General features: G+C 35.1%; 1 protein-coding gene across 1 annotated transcript; it reads right to left on the reverse strand.

The window, feature by feature from the left end:
• Nucleotides 1-1,960: 1,960 nt before the first annotated feature.
• On the reverse strand, nucleotides 1,961-18,311 carry TERB2 (telomere repeat binding bouquet formation protein 2). Its single transcript, XM_054563931.1, has 7 exons — nucleotides 18,240-18,311; nucleotides 18,045-18,126; nucleotides 17,179-17,318; nucleotides 15,213-15,274; nucleotides 11,496-11,581; nucleotides 4,609-4,697; nucleotides 1,961-2,103 (listed from the first exon to the last, which is right to left on the reverse strand). Exons 1-7 carry the CDS (start codon nucleotides 18,301-18,303, stop codon nucleotides 1,961-1,963), a joined length of 666 nt encoding a protein of 221 aa, XP_054419906.1. The 5' UTR covers nucleotides 18,304-18,311.
• Between the last annotated feature and the right edge of the window lie 7,886 nt (nucleotides 18,312-26,197).

Raw genomic sequence — 26,197 nt, forward strand, 5'->3', positions numbered from 1 at the left:
AAGGGCAATGGGGGAGCATTTTTAAAAGGTGGAAACCAGGGGCAAGATCCATCAGATGTGCTATGGCAAATAAACAATTTAAGTGAGCAATTGGTAAAATCATACTGCTTTTTACTTCCTGTTAAGACAATAAATTTTTAAAAAAACAAACAGTTTATCTTTGCCTATTTTATTCATATGCTTTCAATTCCTAAAAGGCTTACCAACTGATTTGTATTGCTCCTGGTAGTATTTCAGTGGTATATATTGCTTCTGACCTTTTCTATATACACCTAATGATACAACCACTTTGGGAATCACTTTTGTTTTCCTGTAGATTTTGATTTACTATATTAACACATACATACTACAGTGATCAAAAATACTTAAACACTCCAAATATACACAACCCCAATGTACACAGCTTGGTGTAACTCAACGTAATCCTTTTAACAATTAAAGATTCACAGACAGGCTTGGTTTCTAATAAGAAACATAATCAGTGTGTTTATGTGACTAAGATAAAGTGTTCAAGAAAGACAATATGTATTATGTTTCAGGAAAAGAACATTAATGTTTAGGGTTTTTTAAAGTTTTTAAATTCAGAAGAGTTAAACCAAAAATATGAATATAAATAAGGAAAAGTTACTATATGGGAATAATAGAATTTTCAAATGCTGATGTTGAGATTAGTGTTAAAATTTTGTATTATGAAATTTGCATAAGAAAAAAGCCAGAGCCCACATAATTCATATAATCCAAATACTAAAAAAAGGACAATTCCTTTAGAAAATTCTATGGCTGGTATAGTTTTAACAAGATGATAGCTTCACAAATAATACATCATTCATAAATCTCCAAAATGTAATAAACCCACCAGATTCTATACATCATGACTATCTGAATAAAGAAGTTGCCTTCCTGGAATTACTATATCTCAAGACATACTATCTCTGACACAGGCTAGAGCATATACCATGTGGGAGAGTAGGGAAGCACTGGCCTGGAAAATCAAGAGGATTGTGTTTCAGTCCTGGTTCAGCCCCTAATTAGTCACATAGGCAAGGCACCCATTCAAGGCCTTCATTTCCTCATTAAAAATAATCAATGGGCCCTGGCTGGGTGGCTCAGTTGGTTGGAGCATTGTTCCATACAGCAAAAGTTGCAGGTTCAGTTCTCAGTTGGGGCACACACACGAGGCTATCAATCCATATTTCTCTGTCTGTGTCTGTCGGTCTGTCTCCCCCCTGCCCTCATCAGTGAAAACATTTCCTTGGGTGATTATTAAAATAAATAAATAAATGGGTTGGACTTCATGTGTTCTACTCGATGTTCTCTTAGATTCTTTCTAGTACTATGATTCTAAAACACATTGAGGGTTTATTTCAGATGACATAACACATGTTTGTATTAAATCACTTGTGATACACTATCAGAAACTGTCCACACATGAAGTCTGAGTTATTAAAGTGTTTTACTTCATATTTTCAAGTCAGAAACAGTAATTCATAATTCAATTATAGCATTCTAATTTTTAATCAAAATAAGATGACCAGAATCATGTTTTGCATTCACATCACTGAACCTAGACAAATATATATATATACACATATATATATATATATACACATATATATATATATATATATAATAGAATGTTAAAGCCAAAAGAGCATATGAGAGAGAGAGAGAGAGAGACTGAGACTTCTTATAGTATGTTTCTATGACAATTATTCCATAACAACTATAAGCTCAGAATTTGTGGACATGTGTTACAAGCTGAGGAAAAAGTCTAGCCCAAATGTCAAAATACAGAGCCAAAATGATACTGAATTTCCTAAAGATACATTTTTGAGGAAGAATAAGAAGAAATCATCCCAATTTCCCCCCACAACTGTCCCAAATGGGAGATTTTTAAATTATGCATATCTTTGATAATATTTTATAGAAAATAAATGCCTAAGTATAAGGACAGTTTAACTTAGCATTTCCTCTTCAACTTGTTTTTTATAGAAGACAAATTAATTTCATTTTGAACATGGTATGCCAAATATCCAGAACTTCCAGGAATAAAGTCATGTAGCTCCCCAAGGAATTTCTTCATGGCATCAATTGATATATAGCCTACAAAACAAAATGTATATATTTGAAATCATATCATACTATCTTATTTTCAGTGTCTTTAGTTTATTAGAGCTAAGATTTCTAAAGTTTCTTAGAAAAGAAGAAATAATATCAGTGAGAAGATTCTCCATGACACTTGATAATTATCAGGGAATACCCTTCTCACCCCTTATATGTTCCCCCCCAACCTTCTGCCCCCTTTTAAAACACAGGTACTTAATTAACAATTTTAACTACCGAGAGTGTGATGTCAAGGTTGGGATGGAACATTACAGTACCTAGACCAAAAAAAGGGAAGTGTGTGTCTGGCTTAGAGTATAATCACCTAGAACTACACAACTAGCTACCAATGGCAAAAACACTTCATCTTTCCTAGTAGAGCAGGCAATATTTTCCCACACTGCTAGCATTGAGATAATATTCTTTTTTTTTTAAATTTTGAGAGTATGTTTATTAAAGCTGGGGACACTGACACAAGGAAAGGCTTAGGAAAGAAGAAGCAACAGGAGAGCCTGGGCTGCGCTGCTTTGGCTCTCTAGAAAGTCAGTGAAAACGGGACCTTGGGGAGATGTTTCAGGGGTTATGCCAGGATGAGCTGCCACTGCCCATTGCTCCCCTGGCTACAAGTTTTGGGGCACACTTAGAGTTTATGAGATGAATGCCTGTGGAGGAAGAAGAGAAGGCAGGGAAAAGTGTGGGTGTCCTCCCAGGAGGGAGAATGCCTGAAATAATATTCTTTTAATTAAAAAAATTAATGGGAAATTTGATATTATTGTTTAGTCAACAAAGGTTATTGGTATGAGTAATTTTGTTGTCATGAATAATATGAAATAGATATGAGTATCAAAAAGAACATCTAGAATGGGGAGAATTTACTTAAGGACTCAATCACTTTAAGCAATATAACTTCATAGCAATTTTTTTATCTGAATGATTATATTGTGTAACATAAGTATGTGTGGTTTATACTAAAAATGAAACTTAATTTAAAAGTAAATTCTGTATGAAAATAACTATTGAATTTAGTATTATTTATTTATTTTTAGAGAGGGTAGGAAGGGAGAAAGAGGGAGAGAGAGAAACATTGATGTGTGAGAGAAACATTGTGCACATTGATGGGTTGCTTCTCGCATCCCTGAACTGGGGACCTGGCCCACAATCCAGGTATGTGCCCTGACTGGGAATCAAACTGGCAACCTTTTGGTCTGCAGGTCAGCGCTCAATCCACTAAGCCACACCAGCCAGGGTGAACTATTGAATTTAGGACACCACCACCACCAATAGGTTATTTATGTATATAGTTTAATTGTTTCCAATAATAATAAATTCACAGTTAATAAATTAACTATGAATTCATTCATATAAAACTGGATAGTATCTTTACAGATATTTTAATCATAGTCATTTACCTCAGAAAATCTCTTGATGCACAATTACTATATTAGTGATATTACCTAGATAATCACCTAGAACTATACAACTAGCTACTAATGGCACAAACACTTCATCTTTCCTAGTAAGCAGGAACCATGAAATACCCTATGGTTCATGTTTGTCTAGTGGTTATTTCCTGTGTAAAATAAACTAGTGCAGAATATATTAATGTCTAGTTAATTGCATATATATATATACTATGTGAAGTTTCTAAAGATATGTGTGAGGATGAAAATTTTAAAAATAATTGCTATAGTAATAACAATTACAGTAATACAAATATTCCTGTAAGTATAAGAAGGCTAGAACATTTATGCATCAGAAATGGATTATTGTAGCAGTTTTGAAGATTATTGTGGAGATAGTTTTGACACTGTTAAATGAGAAAAAAATAAATGTTTTAAGTACAATTTCAAAAACCTATACTTTTAATATTGTCAATGGCCCATTGAATACTAATCAGATCAATCATCCAAATATCCACCTCATTTAACACTATCCAAATCCCAGTGGCCACTATTCAACTGGTTCTCTGGTTCCATCCTCTTGATGTCAGCTTCAGTTAGCTGTCTTTTCTGTCTGGCACTAGAAAACCCACATATGGACACCTGGGTGATCTATGAGCGATCTTCTAGGCACATGTGAGCCTCTTTAAATTATATGTAAAGTTCATAAGTTATGTTTGCATGAGTGTACACTAGGGAGAGGGACCTATGTTATCAGATTCTCGGAGGAAACTGTGATGAGGGTTGTCTATATAGTTAATCTTCCAAATTAGGACAACTGAGAATAACAACTAATACCAGGACAACAGGCATAAATGGGAATTCTCTTGTGTAAACTGGGACATGTCCTTACCCTACCTACAGACTAGCATTTTAACACAGAAAATATGGGGCTATCTTTGGATCAGTTCTGCAAATTAATTTATATAATGTGTGAATCTCATCTATTAGCATGTATAACAGAGGATGTTCTACTGCTAGGCTAGTAAAATAACAGCTTTATTGTATAAAATATTCCCTTGTTTTTTTCCTACTTGGGCTTACTCTAAATTTTATTTTAAATTACCTGTTACCATGTTGTTCACTGGATAGTTCTGAAGAGGGAAGTACATCTGCTTTTCTACAATTGGAGTCCTTATAAAATGCTTTTTTGTGCTGTAAATTGAAACATACAGAAAATCACATTTATATTTATTTTTGGACTTGTTTTACAAATGAGAAATTATTCCAGGCAATATACATAGTAATCAAATTGCTTTTTGATAAGATTTCAGCCTTAATATGGTAAAAATGTTATGTGGTAACAACCTCTTTTGTGCTTCTAATAATACAAGGGCCCATATAGACATTTTTTCTTCTCTTGCCCACTTCACAAAACAAGTATTTATTGAATTATATAGAGGCCTGATTCTTTTACCCGGTATTCTTGTGAGGGGGGCCCCACGTTGGGTACCAGATGAGGGGGGTACCACATCCCCTCCAGAGTCCTCCCAGGTCGCCACAGATGGAGGAAAATGTTGTTCCAGATACTTCTCGGTCTGCCAGGAAAAGGGGGTGGTGATTCCCTCGAGTGGAGAATGCCCTGAGCCCTTCTCTTGAAGTGGCTTTTTTTGAGAATGATATGCGCAGGGGTATACAGCAAGCATGCAAAGCTCATGAAACAATGTCAAAGGCTATGTTTACAGAAAACACGTAGATATCATAGATGACAAGGGAAAGAACACAAGAGATTTGCCTCAGGTCAGGGTCTGGTTGACAGGGTGGTGCCCATTCAGCCCTTATTTCTGGGAAACTGATCACAGTCTATGCTCAGACTCCAAACATCAGTACTCATTAACTTGAGGGCATTCTTAGCAAAGTAAGTTTCACAGGATTTAATGCATTTGTTTTCCAGGCCTAATTGCCCCTGGGAACTGCCTGATACAATTTAGGGCTGTACCTGCCTTAAGCATTGTTTCAAGCCAGAGCCAGGCAGGTGGAGCAGAGCAGCCAAGAGATAAGGAGACTTCTTTTGGATAGAATGAGGACTCCGGCCATGACAACTCTGAGGGGTGAGGGTCTTTTGCCCCTTCTCTGTGTCCCCCAAGTCCTTCCCTGATGGCTCCTATGAGACTGTGCCTGTCTTAGGTTGCCCCTGCCATCGAGGGGTCTTACCCGTCATTGACAAACCAGACATCCTCTGGGGCCAAGCAGGGTGATACGAGGGAGGCAGGGGCTGTGCCCCTGCCGGGAAAATATGCCACTGAGGCTTCCTTGCTCAGCTTCAGCCTTGGGGCCCTTTTGCTTGATGGTGAGGCTACAGTCCCTGAAACCAGGTAGGACAGTTTCCAACATTCTTGAAGGCACAATTCAATAATATTTAAAATTAGATAAAATATGTAATGTTAAATATGCCAAAAGAAGAGCACAGAAGGCTGTATTTTAAATAATCAGAGCATCTAAAAATTTTGATTTCAGAAAGAAAGAAGAGGGGAGAGAGAGAGAGAAATATCAGTGTGAGAGAGAAACATCCTCTGGTACACGCTCTGACCAGGGATCCAAACTGCAGCCTAGGTATGTGTCCTGACCAGGGATTGAACCCACAACTTTTGGGTGTAAGGGATGACAATCCATCCTACTTAGCCACTTGGCCAGGGAAATCACACATGTTTCTGTTTTTCAGTGTTCAAATAATGGAATTCTACTACCTAGTACTTCCATATTTTAAAATTTAAAAAAATGATGTCTGGGAAAGTCAAGAGTTACACTAAAATTCTGAAGTGACTTCTGAGTTAAAAAGAAAAGAAGTTAAATTATTTTGAGTGTGGTTGCATAATATAATTAATTATATTATACTCTTTAAAGAGCTAAGCATTTTTCAACTAAAATATCTTATTTTCTAACTGCACCAAATAAAATGCTTACTATATTTAGACTACATATAACAAATAAACAATTGTATGAAAATAAAACAGTGTCATAATAAAAATTGGGATCAACCTTAAATTTATTATTTTCCTAAAGATCTAAAATTAAACTGAGTGATAATACAGGCTTTATTTTCAATTTGTTTAAAAATTAGAATTCACTCAAACTCCTCTAAAAGAAACTAACTATAGTTCAGTTAGAATGAGATTCTACAAATAAAGCAAAATAGTGGTCCCCAAAACATCAGGGACTAAAGAAGTATAACATTATGATTTTTATTATTTGCCATGGCTCTAAAATTTCTGGCCAAGCAATAAGAGATGGGGAAGGGTGGAAAAAGAAACAGAAGAGGTATCTAGTGAGAAGGAAGAAACAATACTTTCATTATTAACAAATCACATGATTGGTCACCCTGAAAAGCCAAGAAATTCTAAGAGCTTAAGTGTTCTTAGAATCTTAGATTCCAAGTGGATAATATAACACAAATACATCCAGTCCATCTTTCCTGTATAAGAGCAATAACTAATACAAAATAAAATGGAAGAAATCCACAATAGCAATGAAATGCATTAAAATTTAGGAATAACCATAATAAAAAATTTATTATCTCATATGTAGAAAAATTTAAAACTTTACTGAGATATAGAAGACAAAAATAAAGAAAAGCCAAAAGCATTCTCCTGGATAGAACTATTAGATTATAAAGACAACAATTCTTCTCAAGATGAAGTTTTACACAATTCTCAATAAAGTCTCAAAGGGATTTTAGAGCTTAAGATAAAAAATAATTCTAAATTTCACCTGAACAACATATTAGAAGTTCTAATCAGAGGGGAGGCTCAATTTGTAATAGAAGGAAAAACATACCTAGGAATAATCTTAAAATAAGTACAAGATTTATATAAAGAAAATATGAAAATGTTCCTTAAGGGCCACAGAAGAAAACATGAACAAATGGAAGGGAAAACACCAATTTCTCAGATAGGAAGATTTGGCCTCATAGATATTGCCCCTTAGTTAATCTATAAATTTTTGTTAATGTCACTAAAAATAACAACAGAAATATTTTTAAAAATATGAACAAGATAGTTGTAAAAATCAGATGGACAAATTCAGAAAAAAGTAGTTAAAGAAACTTGAAAAAGTGTAAGGAGGAGGAACTAGTTTTAGATATTAAATCATATTATAAGTATTAAAATACAGTTGCACTGCTGCATCACAAATGAATGGAATACAGTGTATTACTATTTGTGCAAAAAAGGAGAAATTAAAGAACATTTATATAAATCTGCTAGTATATGCATATAAGAAACTGATAATATGGATTGCCTCTGGAAGGAGAGTGGCTTGCTAGAGGCCAGTATATTTTCATAGTACCCTCTTTCATATATCTTAAATTTTGAACCTATCCATAAGTTACCTATTAAAAGTAATTAAAATTTGAAAATAGAAAAATATCTAGTAGGCATGAAGAGTTAAGGAAAAAGGACTTTGGGACTTTCAGATATTAAAATACTGAAATAAAATTATCTAACTTAAAAGAATATTGTATTAATATAAAAATAGAGTCACAGGTTAGTGGAATGAAACAGTCTAAAAATAGATCTCCATATACATAAAAAACAACATATGACAAAGGGAAATCACATATCAGTTGAAATAGATTTATTTTTCAAAAAACTGGTGTAAATTTCTTATTTGCAAAACAAAAATAAATTTAGATTTATTTTAAAATAATTTTAACCTATTCTTTTACGTCAAAATAAATATCTGCAGAATTGAAAACCTATTTGATCTCTGAATGGGAAAGGACTTTTCTTAAGGTAAAGGCAATAGAAGAAATTATAAAGGAGAAGTGATTAATTTAATGATGTAAAAATTTAAAACCTGTTTCTCTAAAGAAGTATAAACCAGACAACAAACTAAGTATGAAATGTGACTAACTGGCAAAATGATAATATAGTTATTATACAAAGATGTCACACAAGTTGATAAGAAAAACATTAAGATTCCCCCAATAGAAAATGGAGAAAGAATAGAAACCGGAGAAAGAATAGAAACCAAAAATGCTACCAAAAAAAAAATTTATAAAATTGTAATAAATTTTTTTAAAATTTCAAACCTCTTAGTAATCAAAGAATAATGCAGATTAAAACAAGATGTATTTTCATCTATTAAATTAGCACAAGGCTTCTTATTAAGATAATATAATGATGAGGATGTAGTGAGACGAACACTGGTGGTAATTAAATTTGTACTTTTGTGGGAAGCAACTAACAGTAGGTGTCATGGGCTTTAAAAATATTTGTATCTGGTTATACTGTAAATTCCAACAGTAAGAAAATTATCTAAAAGAGATGTTCATGAAGGTGCCATAAGAGAAACAACTTGTAAATAATTTAAAACATTTTTTAAATTATTGACACTATTACAGATGTCTTCCATATCCCCTGACCCTTTTGCCCACCTCCACCTGGCCCGACCATGTTCTTTGGCTAATCTCTTCCCCTTCTTTTATCCAGCCTGATGCCCCACCCCACTCCGTTCTGGTTACTTTCAGTCTGTTCTATGATTCTACGCCTCCGGTTCTATTTTGTTCATCAGTTGATTTCGTTCATTAGATTCCACATATAAATGAGATCATATAGTATTTCTCTTTCTCTGACTGCCTTATTTCTCTTGGCATAATAATCTCCAAAATGCCATACACAGCTATTACAAATCATAATACCAAATAAGGCTTTTCAAAATGGGGAACTGCCCATAAAACACTAAATGGGAAATCAAGAGACAGACTATATATGCAGTCGACATCAACTCTTTTCTTTAAAAAAAAAAAAAAATTTATTTATTTATTTTTAGAGAGAGGGGAAGGAAGGGAGAGAGAGAGAAAGAGAGGTAGACAAACATCAATGTGTGAGAGAAACATGGACTGTTTGCTCCCCAAATGCCCCCAGCTGGGGACATGGCCTGCAACCCAGGCATGTGCCCTGAATGGGAAAAAAACTGGCAGCCTTTCAGTTCGCAGGCTGATGCTCAAATCCACTGAGCCACACCAGCCAGGGCCACAGTCAACATCAACTCTATTTAATGAATATATTTGTATAAAACTAGCAAGAAATGTACTAATGTTGATGGTAATTATCTCTGAGTGGTAGGGTTGTTTACAGTAATTTAAATTTTCTTTATTCTTTTTTGTATTTTCTATTTTGACAAATTACATGAATTATATTCATAATAATAAAATTACTGTAATTAAGAACAAGGAAAATAAACAAAAATCTGTGCAACTTTCTGAAGATTCTGGGGACATCTTGGGAAGCAAAACAGCATAGTGATTAAAAGTGGACTCTAAATCAATTAGCTAGCCTTGGTTTTAAATTCAGCTTTAGTACTTAAATAACATTGGGTGAATTATTTAGCTAACTGATTTTCTCAATGGTAAAATGGGGCTAATAGTATTTGTCTATCTTATAAGGTTGTGAGAATTAAATGAATTATTGTGAACTGCTAACTCACAAGTCTTGTATTTAGCAAGTACTCAATAACTCGTTCACCACCTAGTGTTCCATATTAGTAGTAGGCCAACAAATTTAAACGCTTCAAGATCTAAGTTCAAAGTATATTTTATCTGTTTGCACTGCACCCTCTGCTGGTTCCACACTGAAAAAGCTCTAGGCAGACACCTACTGCAGGCATCTATTCATATCCTTTGTCCATTTTTGTTTAGTATTGGATTGGACATATTTCCCCAGATATGTAGATCTTCTTTGTACATTAAGGAAATCAGCCTTTTTCAAATGTTTTTCCCAGTGTATATTTTTCTTTTGACTTGGTTTATAGTATTTTTATTTCCATGTACAAGTTTAAAACATTTTTCATAGTCATATTTATCAATCTTCTCTTTTATGGCTTCTGTGTTTTCCAGAACAACCATTTCTTAAAGAACTTACATATCTTATATCTTTCCTGGTCAAGTGAATCACTAGGAGTCACTTTTTATTTGTATTTCCCAGCTTTCTCTTACAAGGTCACTTAGGATAACTATTCTCTATACATCTCTTAAGATGTATAGAGAATAATCTCACCACTTCTATTCTTATTTTCCTTCCTCTCCTTACCAGTTTCTTATCTCAAAATGTATAACAAGTAAATTCAAAGGATGTTATCCATAGAGACTCAAAAGACCTAAAATATGAAATCTCAAACTGAAGTGGTACAATATCTAGAAGTCACAAGACCATGAAGCAGTGATTTACTAAACTTAATATAATTTAATACACAACTTTGTATTAAATCCAGTAAGAACTTACATCAAATAATAATAAACCAAAATAGCAGGTATTAGAGTATAAGAAGAAAAAAATTATGGGAGAAAAACTTAAAATTGAAAAAACTATATAAATTAAACCCATTACCTTTATATTGAAGAAAGACAACTATTATTGATCATTTTTATTTCAGTAGCCAAATACCAGACTTTCATATAACCAATGTTCCCTATGAATATTTTAAGACCACTGAACTGGAAAATATGAAATTAGGACTAAGTAATAAATAAGCGTGCAATAAGGGGACTCTCATAGACTGGTCCTAACACAATTTCTTAAACCAAATATATCACATTACAAACAATCTGGAAAAGAGGAGGAAGTCACTCAGAACTTTTGATCCTAATAAAATTACTGCAAATATTTAGTATATTTTTTCTTATTAAAAATATATATTTAAAGTAATGTAACAGTAATCATAATATAGATATAATTCTACTTTCTTTTCTGCCAGGTTAGCCTAGCAGAGTAGTTAAATGCATGGGCTCTAGAATTAGACTGACCCAGTTGAAATCCTGCTTCTCCCCACTTGATAGAAGACTTTGGGCAAATTACAATCTATCTAATCCTAGATTTCTTTTTCTGTAAAATAGTGATGTGATAATGATAATACAATCTCATAAGAAGACTAAAAATCAAATGAGATAAACACATAGTCAATGCTCAAAGATGTCTACATTGAATTGAATATTAATGAAGTATACGAATTCAATACCTCTTGGATAATTCCTTTTTGTGATCTGTGGCTAGTTCACTGCTTTCCTTAAGGGTGTTTATTTCATTTGGTGTTACTTCATCATGCTGTGGATAGCAAAAGAAATCACATTTTAAAAAATCAGTACCCTGCCCTGGTTGGTGTGGTTTGAACACTGGCCTGTGATTGGAAGGGTTGTGTGTTCAATTCCCAGTAAGGCACATGCCTGGATTGCTGGCCAGTCTCTGGTTAGAGGCATGTGGTCTGGGTCCCCAGTTGGGGGGGTGTGAGAGGGAACAGATTGATGTTTCTCTCCCTCTCTTTCTCCCTCCCTTCTCCTCTCTCTGAAAATAAAATCTTTTTTTCTTTAAGATTTTATTTATTTTTAGAGAGGGCTGTGGGAGGGAGAAAGAGAGGGAAAGAATCATCAATGTGTGGTTGCCTCTTGCGTGACCCCCACCGGGGACCTGGCCTGCTACCCAGCCATGTGCCCAGATTGGGAATGGAACCGGTGACCCTTCGCTTCGCAGGCGGGCATTCAATCTACTGAGCCACACCAGCCACGGCCAAAATCTTTTTTTCTTTTAAATCAGCATACCAATGATTCAATCAATAATTTTAATAAAAGAGTACATTGGCAATATATATTAACAGTCATAAACATATTTATATACTTAGAGTCACTCTAGCTTGGTGGAATAAACTTCAAATTTTGTACACACACAATTAAACTCTATATTTTTAGAGATATATGAAGAAAACAGAATTTTAAAAATATCAGCTGTGGTTGTAATAGATAGTAAAACTTCTGACTGATTTCATACTTTTTCAATTTCTGAAAATTTCCATAATGTAGTCATATAACATTTTAGTTTTTTAAAAATAAGGAAACAAAAAAGTGTTATTAGACTGTTTTAAAATTTTTGAATTGAAGATTCCTAGGCTGCCTATGAACTACAAATCAAAAATATGAAGTAAGCTGAACAAATTATGTTTCTCCTTCAAATTAAAGTGAAGTATTTGGTTATGAAGTTACAAAAGGACTAACTGTATACTAAGCTTTTCCAAAAGATTATGTGAAAGTAACTCAGAGACTGGTACCTATCACATACTATATTTACTTAATATGCCATTAGGAAATTTCTATATTTAGGTCACAAATCCACTCTAAATAACAATAATGCTCCCCCAAATTACTTTCCAGATTTACCCCTGTTGCCATTCAATGAAGTATCTTCTACTTACATATACTATAATTAAATAGGCTAATATTCTATATCAATCAATATTTTGAAAGAACTAACAAAATCCTTTATTATATAATCATACAATTCCTAGTGCCAACAGTCTCTAGTCAATAGCACAGCAGGCATGTTCTACTAAATTTTAATAGAAAAAACACTGGACTGAGGTGGAGCTGAGGAAACTTTGTTTCACTATGCTAATCGTATCTGTCTATGTGAACCTAGACAAATCTTTACTTCTCTTTACCTCAGTTTTCTCATTTCTAAAACTAAATGATTAAATTAACATTCTTTAAGAACTTTTTAGGTCTAGAGTTCAGGTATACTCAATAATTACTGCCAAATAATAACTATTCTATCATTATTTGTGTGTCTGGAAGAACTGTGATTAAATCAAGGATTAAATATTTTGGTCCTTTGTACAGTATAGACAAAGAAAATACAAGAACTAGTGTTTTCAGATGATGACACTTTGGAAAGAAAATACAGATTAATAAAAGGAGTACAAAATGTGTAAGTTAATTGTTTAGCTTTAGATATATTATATTATATTATAAAGATTTTTCTCCCTTTTTATTTTGAAAAATTTAAAACTTACCAAAAGTTAAAAATAATACAATAAGTACTATATATCTTTGACCTAGATTCACAAAGTGTTAACATTTTTACCATCCTTCATTCCTTCCCTCTATCAATTTTTATTTTTGCTGGACCATTTGAAAGTATTTGCAGATATTATGACATTTTACTCCTTAATTTTTAGCATGCATGTTCTTAAGAATTTTGTTATCTTTATAATACCATGATCACAATTTAAAAAAATTAACATTAATTCAATATCACCTAGTATACAGTCCATATTTAAAATTTCCCAATTGAGGATTTTTTAAATCCTCACCCAAGACACTTTTTCATTGCTTCTAGAGAGGAAGGGAAAGAGAGAAACATCAATGTGAGGGAGAAGCATGAATTGGTTGCCTCCCAAAGATGATACACTCTTGGGCCGGAGATCCAACCAGCAACCTAGACGTGTGCCCTGACCAGGGAATCAAACCCTCAACCTTTTGGTTACAGAATGACACTCCAACCAACTGAGCTACACCGGCCAGTCCTTTTTAAACCTTTAAAAAAAAAATCCAGAATCCAATGAAGGTTTACACATCATATTTGATTATTTCTCTTAATCTAAAACAGTCCCCTGCCTTTTTTTTTAAATGACATTGTTTTGTTTTAATTTTATTTATTATTTTTAGAGGGGAAGGGAGGGAAAAAGAGAAAGAAACATCAGTGTGTGGGTGCTTCTCATGTGTCCTGTACTGAGAACCTGGCTTTCAAGCCAGCCATTGTGCCTCACTGGGACTTGAACCAGTGACCCTTTGGTTTGCAGGCTGGCACTCAATCCACTGAGCCACACCAGCCAGGGCTAATGATGTTGTTTAAAGAGTCTAAGCCAGCTAGTTATTTTGTGATATTTCTAATGTTCTAGAAGCTCCTGAGTGTTTACTCATAATTAGATTCAGGTTAAGCATTCTGAATAAGAACATTACATAGAAAATACTGTGTACTTTTCATTATATTGCATCAAGTTGAACATAATGAGAGGTTGTTTCAGTTTTGGTGATGTTAAATTTGATTAGGTGGTTAAGGTGGTGTCTGACAGATCTCTCCAGTCTAAAGGTACATTGCTTAACTTTATAATAAGTAATCTGTGGGGTGATCACTTGAGATCACAGTTTTAAGATCCATTAATGACACTTGCCTAAATCCATTATTTTATTAGGAGTGGTAAAATGGAGATTTTTCTATTCCATTATTCTTTGTATATTTATTAGCTGCTATTCTGTAAGGAACATTTCTCTTACTCCACCTTTTCCTTCCTTCCTTCCATTACTCCTTTTTGCCTTCCTTCGTCTCTTTCTTCCCTTTGTTCTCCCAATTTTTTTTTCTTTCTTTAGGCTTTGAAGTATCACTATAGACTCACGAATGTTTTATAATCCATTGCTGTCATTATTATTTTCGATGTTCAAGTTATCCCAAATTTGGCTACTGCATAAAGACTCTGAAGTCAAAAGCACACGCAAATTTGAGGCAGGATGGCAAATCCACGAAAGTCCATTTTTAGCATTATACACATTTATATAGGGGTGTTATTCCAAACATTTAACAAATGGCTCAACACAGTAATTAATCAGAATCTATACTGCCAGTAAAGAACTGGTATATACTGTGCAACTCTTACTCCCTTAATATTACTGACAGAAGCAAATTTTCAAGTTATGTGAATAATTTTATTCATATAAAATATCTCAATATTACTAATGTACTAGTATGAAAACAACATCAAATCCGGTAGTGTTCAATAAAAGAATGGCCTTTAAATTCCTTAATTGGGATCATTGGTGCTAACATTTCACAGGTAAACATTTTAAAAATGACATTGCTTTCAAAATTTTTTTGAAACTGTAGATTATTAAATACCTTATTTTACCCTTACCTCTTCTTCCAAAAAATGTTGGTCTTGTTCCCAAATAAAGCTACCAATTTGTCTTCTTATTTCTGTGGTAGGAAAAACAAATCCAATACTACTTTTAAAAAAGTAAGTGTAAAATTTTTTAAATTTTACTTGAAATTTGAAATTTCTAGGCCAGCATTATTATACTTGTATCAAAATCACCTAAGATACTTGTTTAACATGCAGATTCCTATTGAATGAGCTTAAGAATTTGCATTCCTAACAAATTTTCCAGATGATTCCAATGCATTGTGAGAGTCATTATACATTTTTCCTGCTGGAATATACATCTTCATTAGATATGAGTGTCTTTAGGCCAAGCATTAATAAAGAAAACAATTGTCCAATCAAAATAAAAGCTATAAAATTCCTGAACTTGTAGAATGGAGGTCGTAAAGAATTCAATAATTTTCTTTGCTGAAAGAAGAGTAGAAGAGAAACTTGTCTAGTGGGCATGGTTGTGCAGAAATTCTACAATGCTCAATATGTCAAAGGACTATGTAATCACTCTAACTCAAAGATCTCAGAAGTTTCCACAAAAGCCCTTTCAAGGACAAAAAGGTAACATCCCTTCAGAGGTGTCCAACCCGTGGCATGCGGACTGCATGTGGCCCAGTATGGCTATGAATGCAGCCCAATATAAAATAGTAAATTCACTTAAAATCTTTCTTTTGCTCATCAGTTTTTGTTAGTGTTTGTATATGTAATGTGTGGCCCAAGACAATTCTTCTGATTCCAGTGTGGCCCAGAGACACCAAAAGTTTAAACACCTCAGTTAGTAGTAGCCACTAGACTAGCTACATGTGGGTACCATATTGAAATCTGTCACTAGTTCAAACCCAGATGTGCTGTAAGCATAAAATAAATAGTGAATTTCAAAGATTTAGTATAAAACAAAACAATGTAAACTATCAATAATTTTTATATTGGTTACATATCAAAATTACATTTTAGATATATTGGGTTAAATAAAATATATTAATTAATTTTACCTATTTTTTATTCTCTTTACTGTAGCTACCAGAAAATTTAAACTTAATATGTAGCTCACCTTTGCATCTTCATACTTCTACTAGACAATACTGTCTAGGTGAATAATAATGTAGTTCTCATTTTTGAAAAGGAGCATGTTTTCATTTCTGACAGTTTTTAAAAATTTAAATACATTTTAATGTATGATGCTAAACTCAAAGACAGAATAGGAGTCATTTATTTATTTATTTAATTTGTACTAGCTTCCATCTGTCTTGGTATGGATGGACACATACACGTCAAGAATTGGGTAATAATGCAAGACCTACAAAAAAGGGATATTTAGAATTAGCCCACATAAGATAGGTAGGATTTGAACAGAACAGGATAAGAAAGTGTGTTCCAATCAGGGACAACTAAAAGAACCAATTTCGAAAGCCGTTTATTTCCTTGCCCTTTACTTGACAGGGTTGCTGAAATAATTAATGTGAAAGTACTTTCAAAAGGATAAAGAACAATAGTAATATATGGATTTACTATAATCATAGATCTTTAAATATCAGAAAACAAAAAAATTAGAAGTATAATAAAAGATTCAAAACTAACAAAGAACATTTTATTAAATGTTTACATGTTAGATTACTTAGATTATCTCGTTTTATCCTCAAAACAACTAGAAAGAAGTTGCTAAGGCCACAGAACTAGGAAGTGTTGGCTCCCAACCAGGGAACATTGTGAGCACAAGATCTATGATTGTATTATTCACCATGTAATCCCCAGCACCTGGGGTGAAACCTGGCACACAATAGGATTTCAGTGAGTGAATGTGTGAATGAAGGATTAACAAATAAAACTGGAATATACACCCAACGCAATTGGATACAAAGGTCGTGCTTTTCCACTTAGATCAGTACAGTTGGGTGACTTAGCTGGATTTGGCTGTTGAACAGGGATTGGATGAACGATCTTTGCTAACCTTCTTGCAGGCATGCTGGAGGAAGAACGAAATGACCTAAAACCACCGAATTTTTAACTTCAGCTTTAGCTACTGCAGAGAGATAGTAAGCATGAAAAACTGTAGCGTTATCATCTATGTAATCGATGCTCTGATATACTCTAGGAAAAAGAAAGGAAGTATTTTAGGTTACGAAATAAACAATAATATGTTCAACCTTTCAAAAACAAATGACTGGAGAAGGGAGAATTATCTGTAGGTAACCAGAAGTTGGGGGCAGGGGGTGAGGAAGGGGGACAGCCAGGACAGCGATTAGGCTTCTGCTTCACAAACCTAATCAGACAGCAATATGAAGGAGGATCACAGGTAGACAGATTGAAGGCTGGAGCAACCTCTTAGAAAAATACTGTGATAGTCCAGGCAAGAGGTGTTTAGGGTGTGTACTAAGGTAATGACAGCGAGTACTAAGAGAATTCACAGGGGTACAATCCAAGGTGTTTCATCACTGACTGATTAATGGAGGTAGGGGTTGTTACTCAAAATAAACCACGAAGGTTTTAAGCTTGAGAACACAGGACCTGGTGCAGGTCTGAGGGGCAATCAGGAGATTTGGTTTAAAGTATTTAATAGGAGGGACCTTCGAAAGGGGGAGAGACAGCTGGAAACACTGGAACTTGAGAATTGACTCGGGGACCAGGTAGGAAGCCATGCCAGTGTGGCAGAAAGGAGAGAAGAAAGGTTATCTATTTTAATCCCCACACGTAGAACTGAAAACGTGCTCATTTCCAGTCTATTCTGATCATCCCTATTTATGAGTGGACTTCAACTTCCACCTCCAACTCCTGGCTCATCATGATCCGAGAGGCACTGCCGTGGCTTTCAGGTACCTCAGCGTGTCTGGGTGGGAAGCATCACAGCTGAACAAGAAGTCAGCGGCCCTCACGTCACTGATCATCCCCCCTTCGGCCACTGTGGAGGCAAGAGCAAAGGGTAAGCTAGCAAGAACCTTGGGGCCGAGGCACAAGAGTGGGGAGGGGTGCTACCCTCACCACCTTACCCACTCCTTCCACCCAGATTCCTACCCCAGAACTGCCTCAGGTCCTCGCTGACGCTGCGGCAGAACCAACCCCGCTGCCCTTGAAACATGGCGCCGCCTGGCAGAGGCAGACGTATGCAAAGGGACTGGAGTAGAGATCGCTGATTGGTCTCAGGTCCAAAGCCCCACTCGATGATTGGTTCTCAGGATAATGGGAAAAGCCTAAGGCAAGAGAAAGAAGGGTCCGGGTACTACCAGGCTGAGCCGACCAAACTCATAGGCCTGTGGCGAGGATACTGGGCTTCTTGTCCAACGGTGAGGCGGGGTCAGTCGTTATGCTTGTGAGTTTTAAACCCTAAGTATTACCAAAATTATTATGCTGTGTTGTACAAGCTTGGGCACAGGTTCTGTAACATCAAATATTTTTAATTGAAGTATACCTGACTTACAATATTATATTAGTTTCCTATAGTGATTTGACATTTATGTACATCACAGTGTGATTACCCCTCAGGTCTAGTTATGTTTCGTCTCCATACGAAGTTATTACAGAACTATTGGCTATTTTCTATGCTGTTCGTTATAATCCCTGTGTTTTATTTATTTATTTTTTAAACTGGAAATTGGTACCTCTTAATCCCCTTCGCCTGTTCATCCCCCCCAAACTCCCTATCTCCCCACCTCCACCTCCCTCTGGCAACAACCACTTGTATATATGAGTCTGTTTTATTCTGTTTGTTCATTTGCTATGTCTTGTTATATTTTTTATTCCATATATAATTAAAATCATATGATATTTGTCTTATCTGTTTGGTTTACTTAGCATTATTCCCTCCAGGACCACGCATTTCATTTCAAATGGCAAGATTTCAGTCTTTTTTATGACTGAGTAATAAAATTCCATCATGTATATATCCCCTACATCTTTATCCATTCATAATTTCTGCAAACACCTTGGCTATTGGAAATAATACTGCAACAAGCATAGAGATGCATATGTCTTTTTGAGTTGGTTAAATACACAGAAGTGGAATTGTAGCATCAGTTATTATTTTGAAGCAAAACTCATTTTATCATTTCACCAATAAATGTTTTAATCAAACTTTTTCAAATTGATTTTTGAGAGAAAGAGAGGAAAGGAGAGAGACATCAATTTGTTGTTCCTCTTACTTATACGTTCATTGGTTGATTCTTGTGCTCTGACCAGGGATCAAACCCACAACCTTGACCTATGGGGACTAAGTTTTAACCAACTGAGCTACCAGGCCAGGGCTTAACTGGACTTTTTTAAAAAAAAAAACCAAAATACCATTTTAGTACTTAAAAATAATAATTTTGTAATACAAATATCACCAATGTTCAAATTTCCAGTTTTCTCAAAACTATGTTTTTCTTTTACAGTATCCACCCTTCACCTTAGATCAGTTTTGATAAGCTTTATTTCCTGGAGTTGGGCCCATTTAATCTAAAATTTCAAAAATACTGATATAAAAACGGTTCTTAAAAATTTTTTTAATGTTTTCAAGGCTCTGTAGTAATGGCTCCTTTTTCATTTTTGATATTAGTTATTTGTTCCTTATTTTTATTTCTTAGTCCTACCAAAGATCTGCCAATTTTGTTAGCTTTTCAAAGGAGAAACTTCTGGCTTCATAGATACTCTCCTATATTTCTTTTCTATATAACTAATTTCTGCTCTTAAAATTTCCTTGGTTTTAAATTGCTGTTATGTTTCTAATGTCTTGAAAGAGATGACTAATTTTCATCCTTTATTTTTCTAAAATGTACATATAAGTCTATAAGTTTCTTCTAAACTGTGTGCCAAAGTTTTTGAGGTGTCATTTTTTGTTTAATCTTCACCCAAGGACATGCTTATTGATTTTAGAGAGAGAGGAAGGGAGATAGAGAACTATCGATGTGAGACGGAAACATTGATCAGTTGCGTCCCTTTTGCACCCTGACTGGTGACCAAACCCACAACCTAGGTATGTGCCCTGACCAGGAATTGAACCCTCATCCTTTAGATGTATGGGATAACACTGCAAACAACTGAGCCATCCAGCATGGGTGAGATGTCATTTTTTATTATTCAATTTAAAATAGTTTTGGATTTCCAATGTAAATTATTTGATCCATAGGTTAAAATATTTTAAAATTTCCAAATACATGGTATTATTTAGTTACCTTGGTATTACTGATTTCTGGATTCTTAAATGGATTAAGGTTAAGGAATACGGCCTGTGTGATAATAATCTTTTAAAATTGGTTGAAATTCTCTTTGACTGAAGTATATGGTAAGTATTGTGTGTTTAAAGAATGTTCTGCTGTTGGATGTTCTAAGGTGTTGGGTGTAGTGTTCTTCTGCTGTTGGATGTTCTGAGGTGTTGGGTGTAGTGTTCTACGTATGTTCATTTGGTCATATTTGTTCATCATATTGTCTGATTCTTCTATCAATTACTGAGAGAGGCATGCTAAAATTACTTGTGGTTTTATCAATGTCTTTGTTAATTTTTGCTTTATATATATTGAAATTGTGATTTTAGGTGCATGCAGATGTATACTTTCTACTTTCTAATTGAACTAATAAGCATTTAAATATGTACGGCAAAGCTTTAAAGTATATGAATAAAACACAGGAGACTATCTCTTTTGCCTCTGAGTAAAGAAGGATCTTTTAAATGAGATGCAAGTATTAATCAGTAGGAAAAGATATGTGCAGAGCAAATAACCAATAAAGGATCAGTATCCAGAACCTGTAAATGACCATATTGATCAATGCAAGAGAAACAACCCAGTAGAAAAATGGGCAAACACCTGAAGAGGCATTTCATAAAAGAGGGAACTTAAATGGCCAATAAACTTTTATGAAAAGATGCTCAACCACAGTGACAATTAGGGAAGTGGAAAAAAAAGTATTATGTACCCTCCTTACTAGTAAAAATTTAATTGGCAAAGACAGATTAATGGGAACTCCCACTGCATATGAGGATGTAAATTGGCATAATTACTTTGACCAACAATTCAGCATTACTTACTTGCAGGATTGCATACTGTATGTCCCAGCATTTATTAGATATATAACCAAGAGAAACTCTTGCTCCTATTTACCAATTCACATATATAATAATGTTTATGGCAACATTGTTGTTAAAGCAATAGCAACAACCAAAAAACAAAAGTAAAAAAAACAGTAGTTTGGATATTTAAATTGTTTTATTTTCATACAATGGAACACAACATAATTTTAAATTTTTAAAAAACTGAGGAAGACATACAACATGATTCCATTCACATAAAGTTCAAAAAACAGGTAGTGAAATTATACTTACATATGTAGTATAGAAAAAAACTAAATAGTGCATATGTTGGAAAAGCAGACCTACGAATTATTTACAAAAAGAAAAAAGCCAGATACAAAATGTAGATTAGTGAATACCTCAGGGCTGAGAGAGGTACACAGAGTCCTTCAACAGTTTTGATACTGTTCTAAAAAGCTAGATGGTCTATTAATGAGTGCTTGTTTGTGTAGTATAATCTGAACTGTACACATACATCCTTACAATTTAATTTTTTAAAAAGAATCAAGAAAGTAGCCCTGGCTGCTATGGCTTAGTGGATTCAGTGACAGCCTGCAAACCAAAAGGTCACCGATTGATTCCCAGTCCAGGGAACATGCTTGTGATGTGGGCCAGATCCCCAGTAGGGGGCGCACAAGAGGCAACCACACATTCCTGTTTCTATCCCTCTCTTCCCTTCTCTAAAAATAAATAAATAAAATCTTTTTTATAAAATAAAAATGTAAAAATAATCAAGAAAGTATGTCAACTTAGGAGGATTTTATCTAAAGTGGTTAATCAAACATTTAGCCTTAAATAAGCCATGTTTATTCATCTGAAAAATTAATTTACCCAGAGCATTTCCTTCCCTGAAAATACCTAGTAATTCAGTTTTACTACTTTTTTCCTCCTGTATTGCAGCTATGTTATACAACTGTTATTCTAAAAGTCCGGTTAGTTGGGAAAAAGTGCAAGGCATTCTCCTTATAGGGTGATCACCTCAGTGAATTCTAACACACTGGGGCTTCTTTTATTTTCTGCTTCATACAAGGATGTTTGTGTTACTATCAGCCTTATCTATAGCCTGAGATAAAAACAATGTATGATAGCCCCACTCATGCTTCTTAGTGAATACCATTCAGAGTCTATATATAGCAGGGAGGTCCCATATTGGTATTTTATGATTCATGAGAAGGGTTCCTGCCTTTGATTATAAACTAAGTTCTAAGTAGAGGGATGTTTAAATTCTTTAGTATAGAAAAACCAAGTACTGGATAGCAGAGGTAGCATGTCAGAGAAAGTATTAAGGTGGACACCTATACATAGTGGAAAATGTGTGTACACCTGTGGTCTGTCCTTTTTCTCCTGGTGATCTGAAAAAGAAACTTAGATTTTTCTTTTCCTTTTTTAAAAAACAGCTTTACTGTGTTATAATTAACAACCTGTAAAATCTACCTAGTATAAGTGTGCAGTTCACTATTTTTTAGTATATTTATATGCTGTACAAACATCACCACAAAAATTCATTTTTAAGAGGTATGTTCTCTAAATTCAGATTAGAATTTTTATTCATTTTTACTCATTTTGTACTATCCAACTTAATCACAACTTTTCTTTATCATTTTCTCCTTCTATCCTGGTGAATATTGACCTCTCCTCTGATCTCTGTAACACTTGTCTGTCCCCAAGGACAGATTTTAGATATCAAATACCTAGAACTATGCACTTTAGAAGTAGCAACTGAGCCCTTTTCTATCCCCCAAACACTTTGTCATACTACTTGAAATTCTTTACCACAGTTCCTAAAACTCCACCATTAGAAATATTTACTTATTGAATGTGGACTGGATATTAGCTAGGAAGTAGTATCGTATCAATGTTAAATTTTCTGAATTTAAAGAGTGATTATGTAGAGAATATCTTGGTTCTTAAGAGTTACTTGCTGAAGTATTTAGGGATAAGAAGTATAATGATTGCAACTTAATCTAAGGTGGTTCAGCAAAATAACATTAATAATAGTTATATACCTATGCAAAATCATGTGGGGTAGGTGTGAGGGAAAGTAAGAAAATATGGGAAAACACTAATAATTGGTAAATATAGTTGGAGGGTACATGGGAGTTCATTATACATATGAGCAATTTTTCTGTATGTTTGAATTTTTTTAAAAAATTAAGAAAATTGGTTCCTTTAGTTCAGTGGTTCTCTGACCTGGTAGCACATTAGAATCACATGAGAGCTCTTAGAAACTACAAATTCCTGGTCCCAACTGTTGGACATTTTGCCTTGATTGGACTTGGGTGAGGTCCACGCATATGAATTTCTTTTAAATCTTTTTGGAGGAATCTTTTTTCTTTTTGTGCTTCTTTGGCATCCTTTAAAACATGTTGCAACATTCCAGGCATAAAATAAGTCCTCATTATGTTTTTATTGAAGTGAATTCAGTTTTTAAAAAAAGTAATTTCTTACATGTAGCTCTAATCATGTCATGGCTGTCTACCCAAGTCAGCATCTATAAATGTATGTATATTATGTATGCTAATTTTTGATACATGATTATTACCAGTAATGTGTATGTATACTCCCCATTATGACAGATGGGGGCTCTTTGCCAAAGAGCTGTGATAATTGTAATTTTAGATGGCCAGTGCTGCAGGTCCTAAATACCTATATATCCCCTAACTCCATACTCCCCAGCAAAAAACTCAAATATAGAGCATGAAGCCCAGTTATATGGGACTTCCAAGGAAAGGAAATAGGGATGGTTCATCAAGGGTATAGCTGAGATCAATGATGCTAAGTACTTTAAAGTTAGAAAGAAGGAACAAGCTAGAGGATGAGTATATTTGAGAGGACAAGATGAAAAATACTGAAAATGACTTCTGGTTAAGACAGCGGCAGACATGGCTCACCTCTTGGCACAACCACATCAAAATTACAACTAAAATATAGAACAACCATTATTCAGAACCATCACAAATTGACTTAAATGGAAGTCCAACAAACACTGAATTAAAGAACCCATATCCATCCAGACACGTAGTGGGGCACAGATGCGGAACAGGCTGGTCCGTCATCCACTTGTGGTGGATAAAAATTTAGGAGGAACATCTCAAGAGCGAGGAGTCCCAGCCCCAAACCAGGCCCTGCAGCCCTGGGTTCCAGGAAGATAAGTCCCCACAACTTCTGACTGCAAAAACCAACAGGGATTGAGTCAGTGGAAGAAATTGCGGGAGGCCCAAGCAGTTCCTCTTAGAGAACCCACACATGGACTCGCCTACTCAGACTCACTACCTCTAATCTCCAGCACCAGGGTAGCAGCTTAAAAGGTACCAATGGTAGATGAGAAACTGGAGTGTCTGGCTTCAAGGCAAGCAGAGGCCATTGTCCCTATTCTAAACCCTACCCCCACAGAGCCACAGAGCCAGCAAGCTGGTGCATATATAAGATTCCATTAACCTGGCTAACACTGTTTAGCCCACCTTGGAGATCCCCAGAGACTCTGTTCCACCCAACTTACAGGTTTTCCATATGAATGGCACAACTTTCTAAATCCTCTCAAACAAGCAAGAGCAGGCCTCAGTGAGCCCCAGGCCTAGCACCAGGAGCAGCCAGCATAGATTCACAGCTTGGCTTCACCTGGGAATCTCCAAGCCCAGCACAAGTAGCAACCATCTCACATTGATTTATAGCTCTGGCATGGTGGCCCTGGGAAAAACACAGGCGGAGGCTAACCTTGATCTGTACCACCTGGGAAACTCCAGGGCCAGTGCACCCAGTGGACAGCTACAGACCACTTCGGAGCACCACCACCCAGCCCCTGCATAGCTTATCCTCCACGGAGGGTGGAGGTTGGTGGTAACTGGTCAGAGCCAATCCTTGAAGCTGACTGGCTTTAGTAAATCACTCCCACTGATCTTCTGATAGCAACCAAGGCTCAACTACATTGGAGCATACACTCAGCCCACACAAAGGGCGCACCGCAAGAACCTAGCTTGGGTGATAAGGAAGTCTGTGTCACTGGACCCTACAGGACACCTACTACATTAGGCCACACTAACAAGACATGGAAGCAGCTCTACCTAACCCATAGAAACAAACACAGAGAGGCTGCCAATATGAGGAGACAAAGAAACATGATCCAAATTAAAGAACAGATCAAAACTTCAGAAAAAGAACTAAACAAAATGGACATAAGCAATCTGTCAGATGCAGAGTTCAAAACAGTGGTTATCAGGATGCTCGAGGAACTTAGTGAGGACCTCAGCACCATAAAAAAGATCCAGCCAGAAATGAAGGATACGCTAATTGAAGTAAGGAACAATTTACAAGGAAACAACAGTAGAGTAGATGAAGCCAAGCATGAAATCAATGATTTGGAACATAAGGAAGCAAAAAACAACCAATCAGAACAACAAGGACAAAAAAGAATCCGCCCCCCGCCCAGAAAAATGAGAGTAGTGAGTATAAATAGCCTCTGGGACAACTTCATGGGGAAAAAGATACAGGGATTAAGAAGCATAATTGGTAGGTACAAAGTAGACATTGGGATATTAGGAATAACAAAGGAAATGAAGAAGTCAAAGAACTTATATGCACAACACATGGACATGAACTAAGGGGGGATTGCTGGAGGAAAGGGGTGTACCAGGCAGAGGGGGACAAAGGGGAAAAATTGGGACAATTGTAATAGCGTAATCATGAAAATATACTTAAAAATATATAAAATAAATAAAACCTAATTTTTCTTATATAAATAAAAAAGAAAAGAAAAAGAAATAAAGCCTCCATTAAAATCCGCTTCGGACACTGAGAATGGAATTCAATTTGTGAACCCTCTTTTCATTATTCCAGAGTTTCCTCATAAACTGGGAAGAGAAACCAGTGAGATTGGAAAACTATTTCAGTACCTCTTTAATAATGCTCTGAATTTACACAATCATATGACTAA

The sequence above is a fragment of the Pteronotus mesoamericanus genome, unplaced genomic scaffold, assembly GCF_021234165.1.
Source record: "Pteronotus mesoamericanus isolate MK-2021 breed Mesoamerican mustached bat unplaced genomic scaffold, CSHL_Meso_final contig_164, whole genome shotgun sequence".
NCBI classification, from domain to species: Eukaryota; Metazoa; Chordata; class Mammalia; order Chiroptera; family Mormoopidae; genus Pteronotus; species Pteronotus mesoamericanus.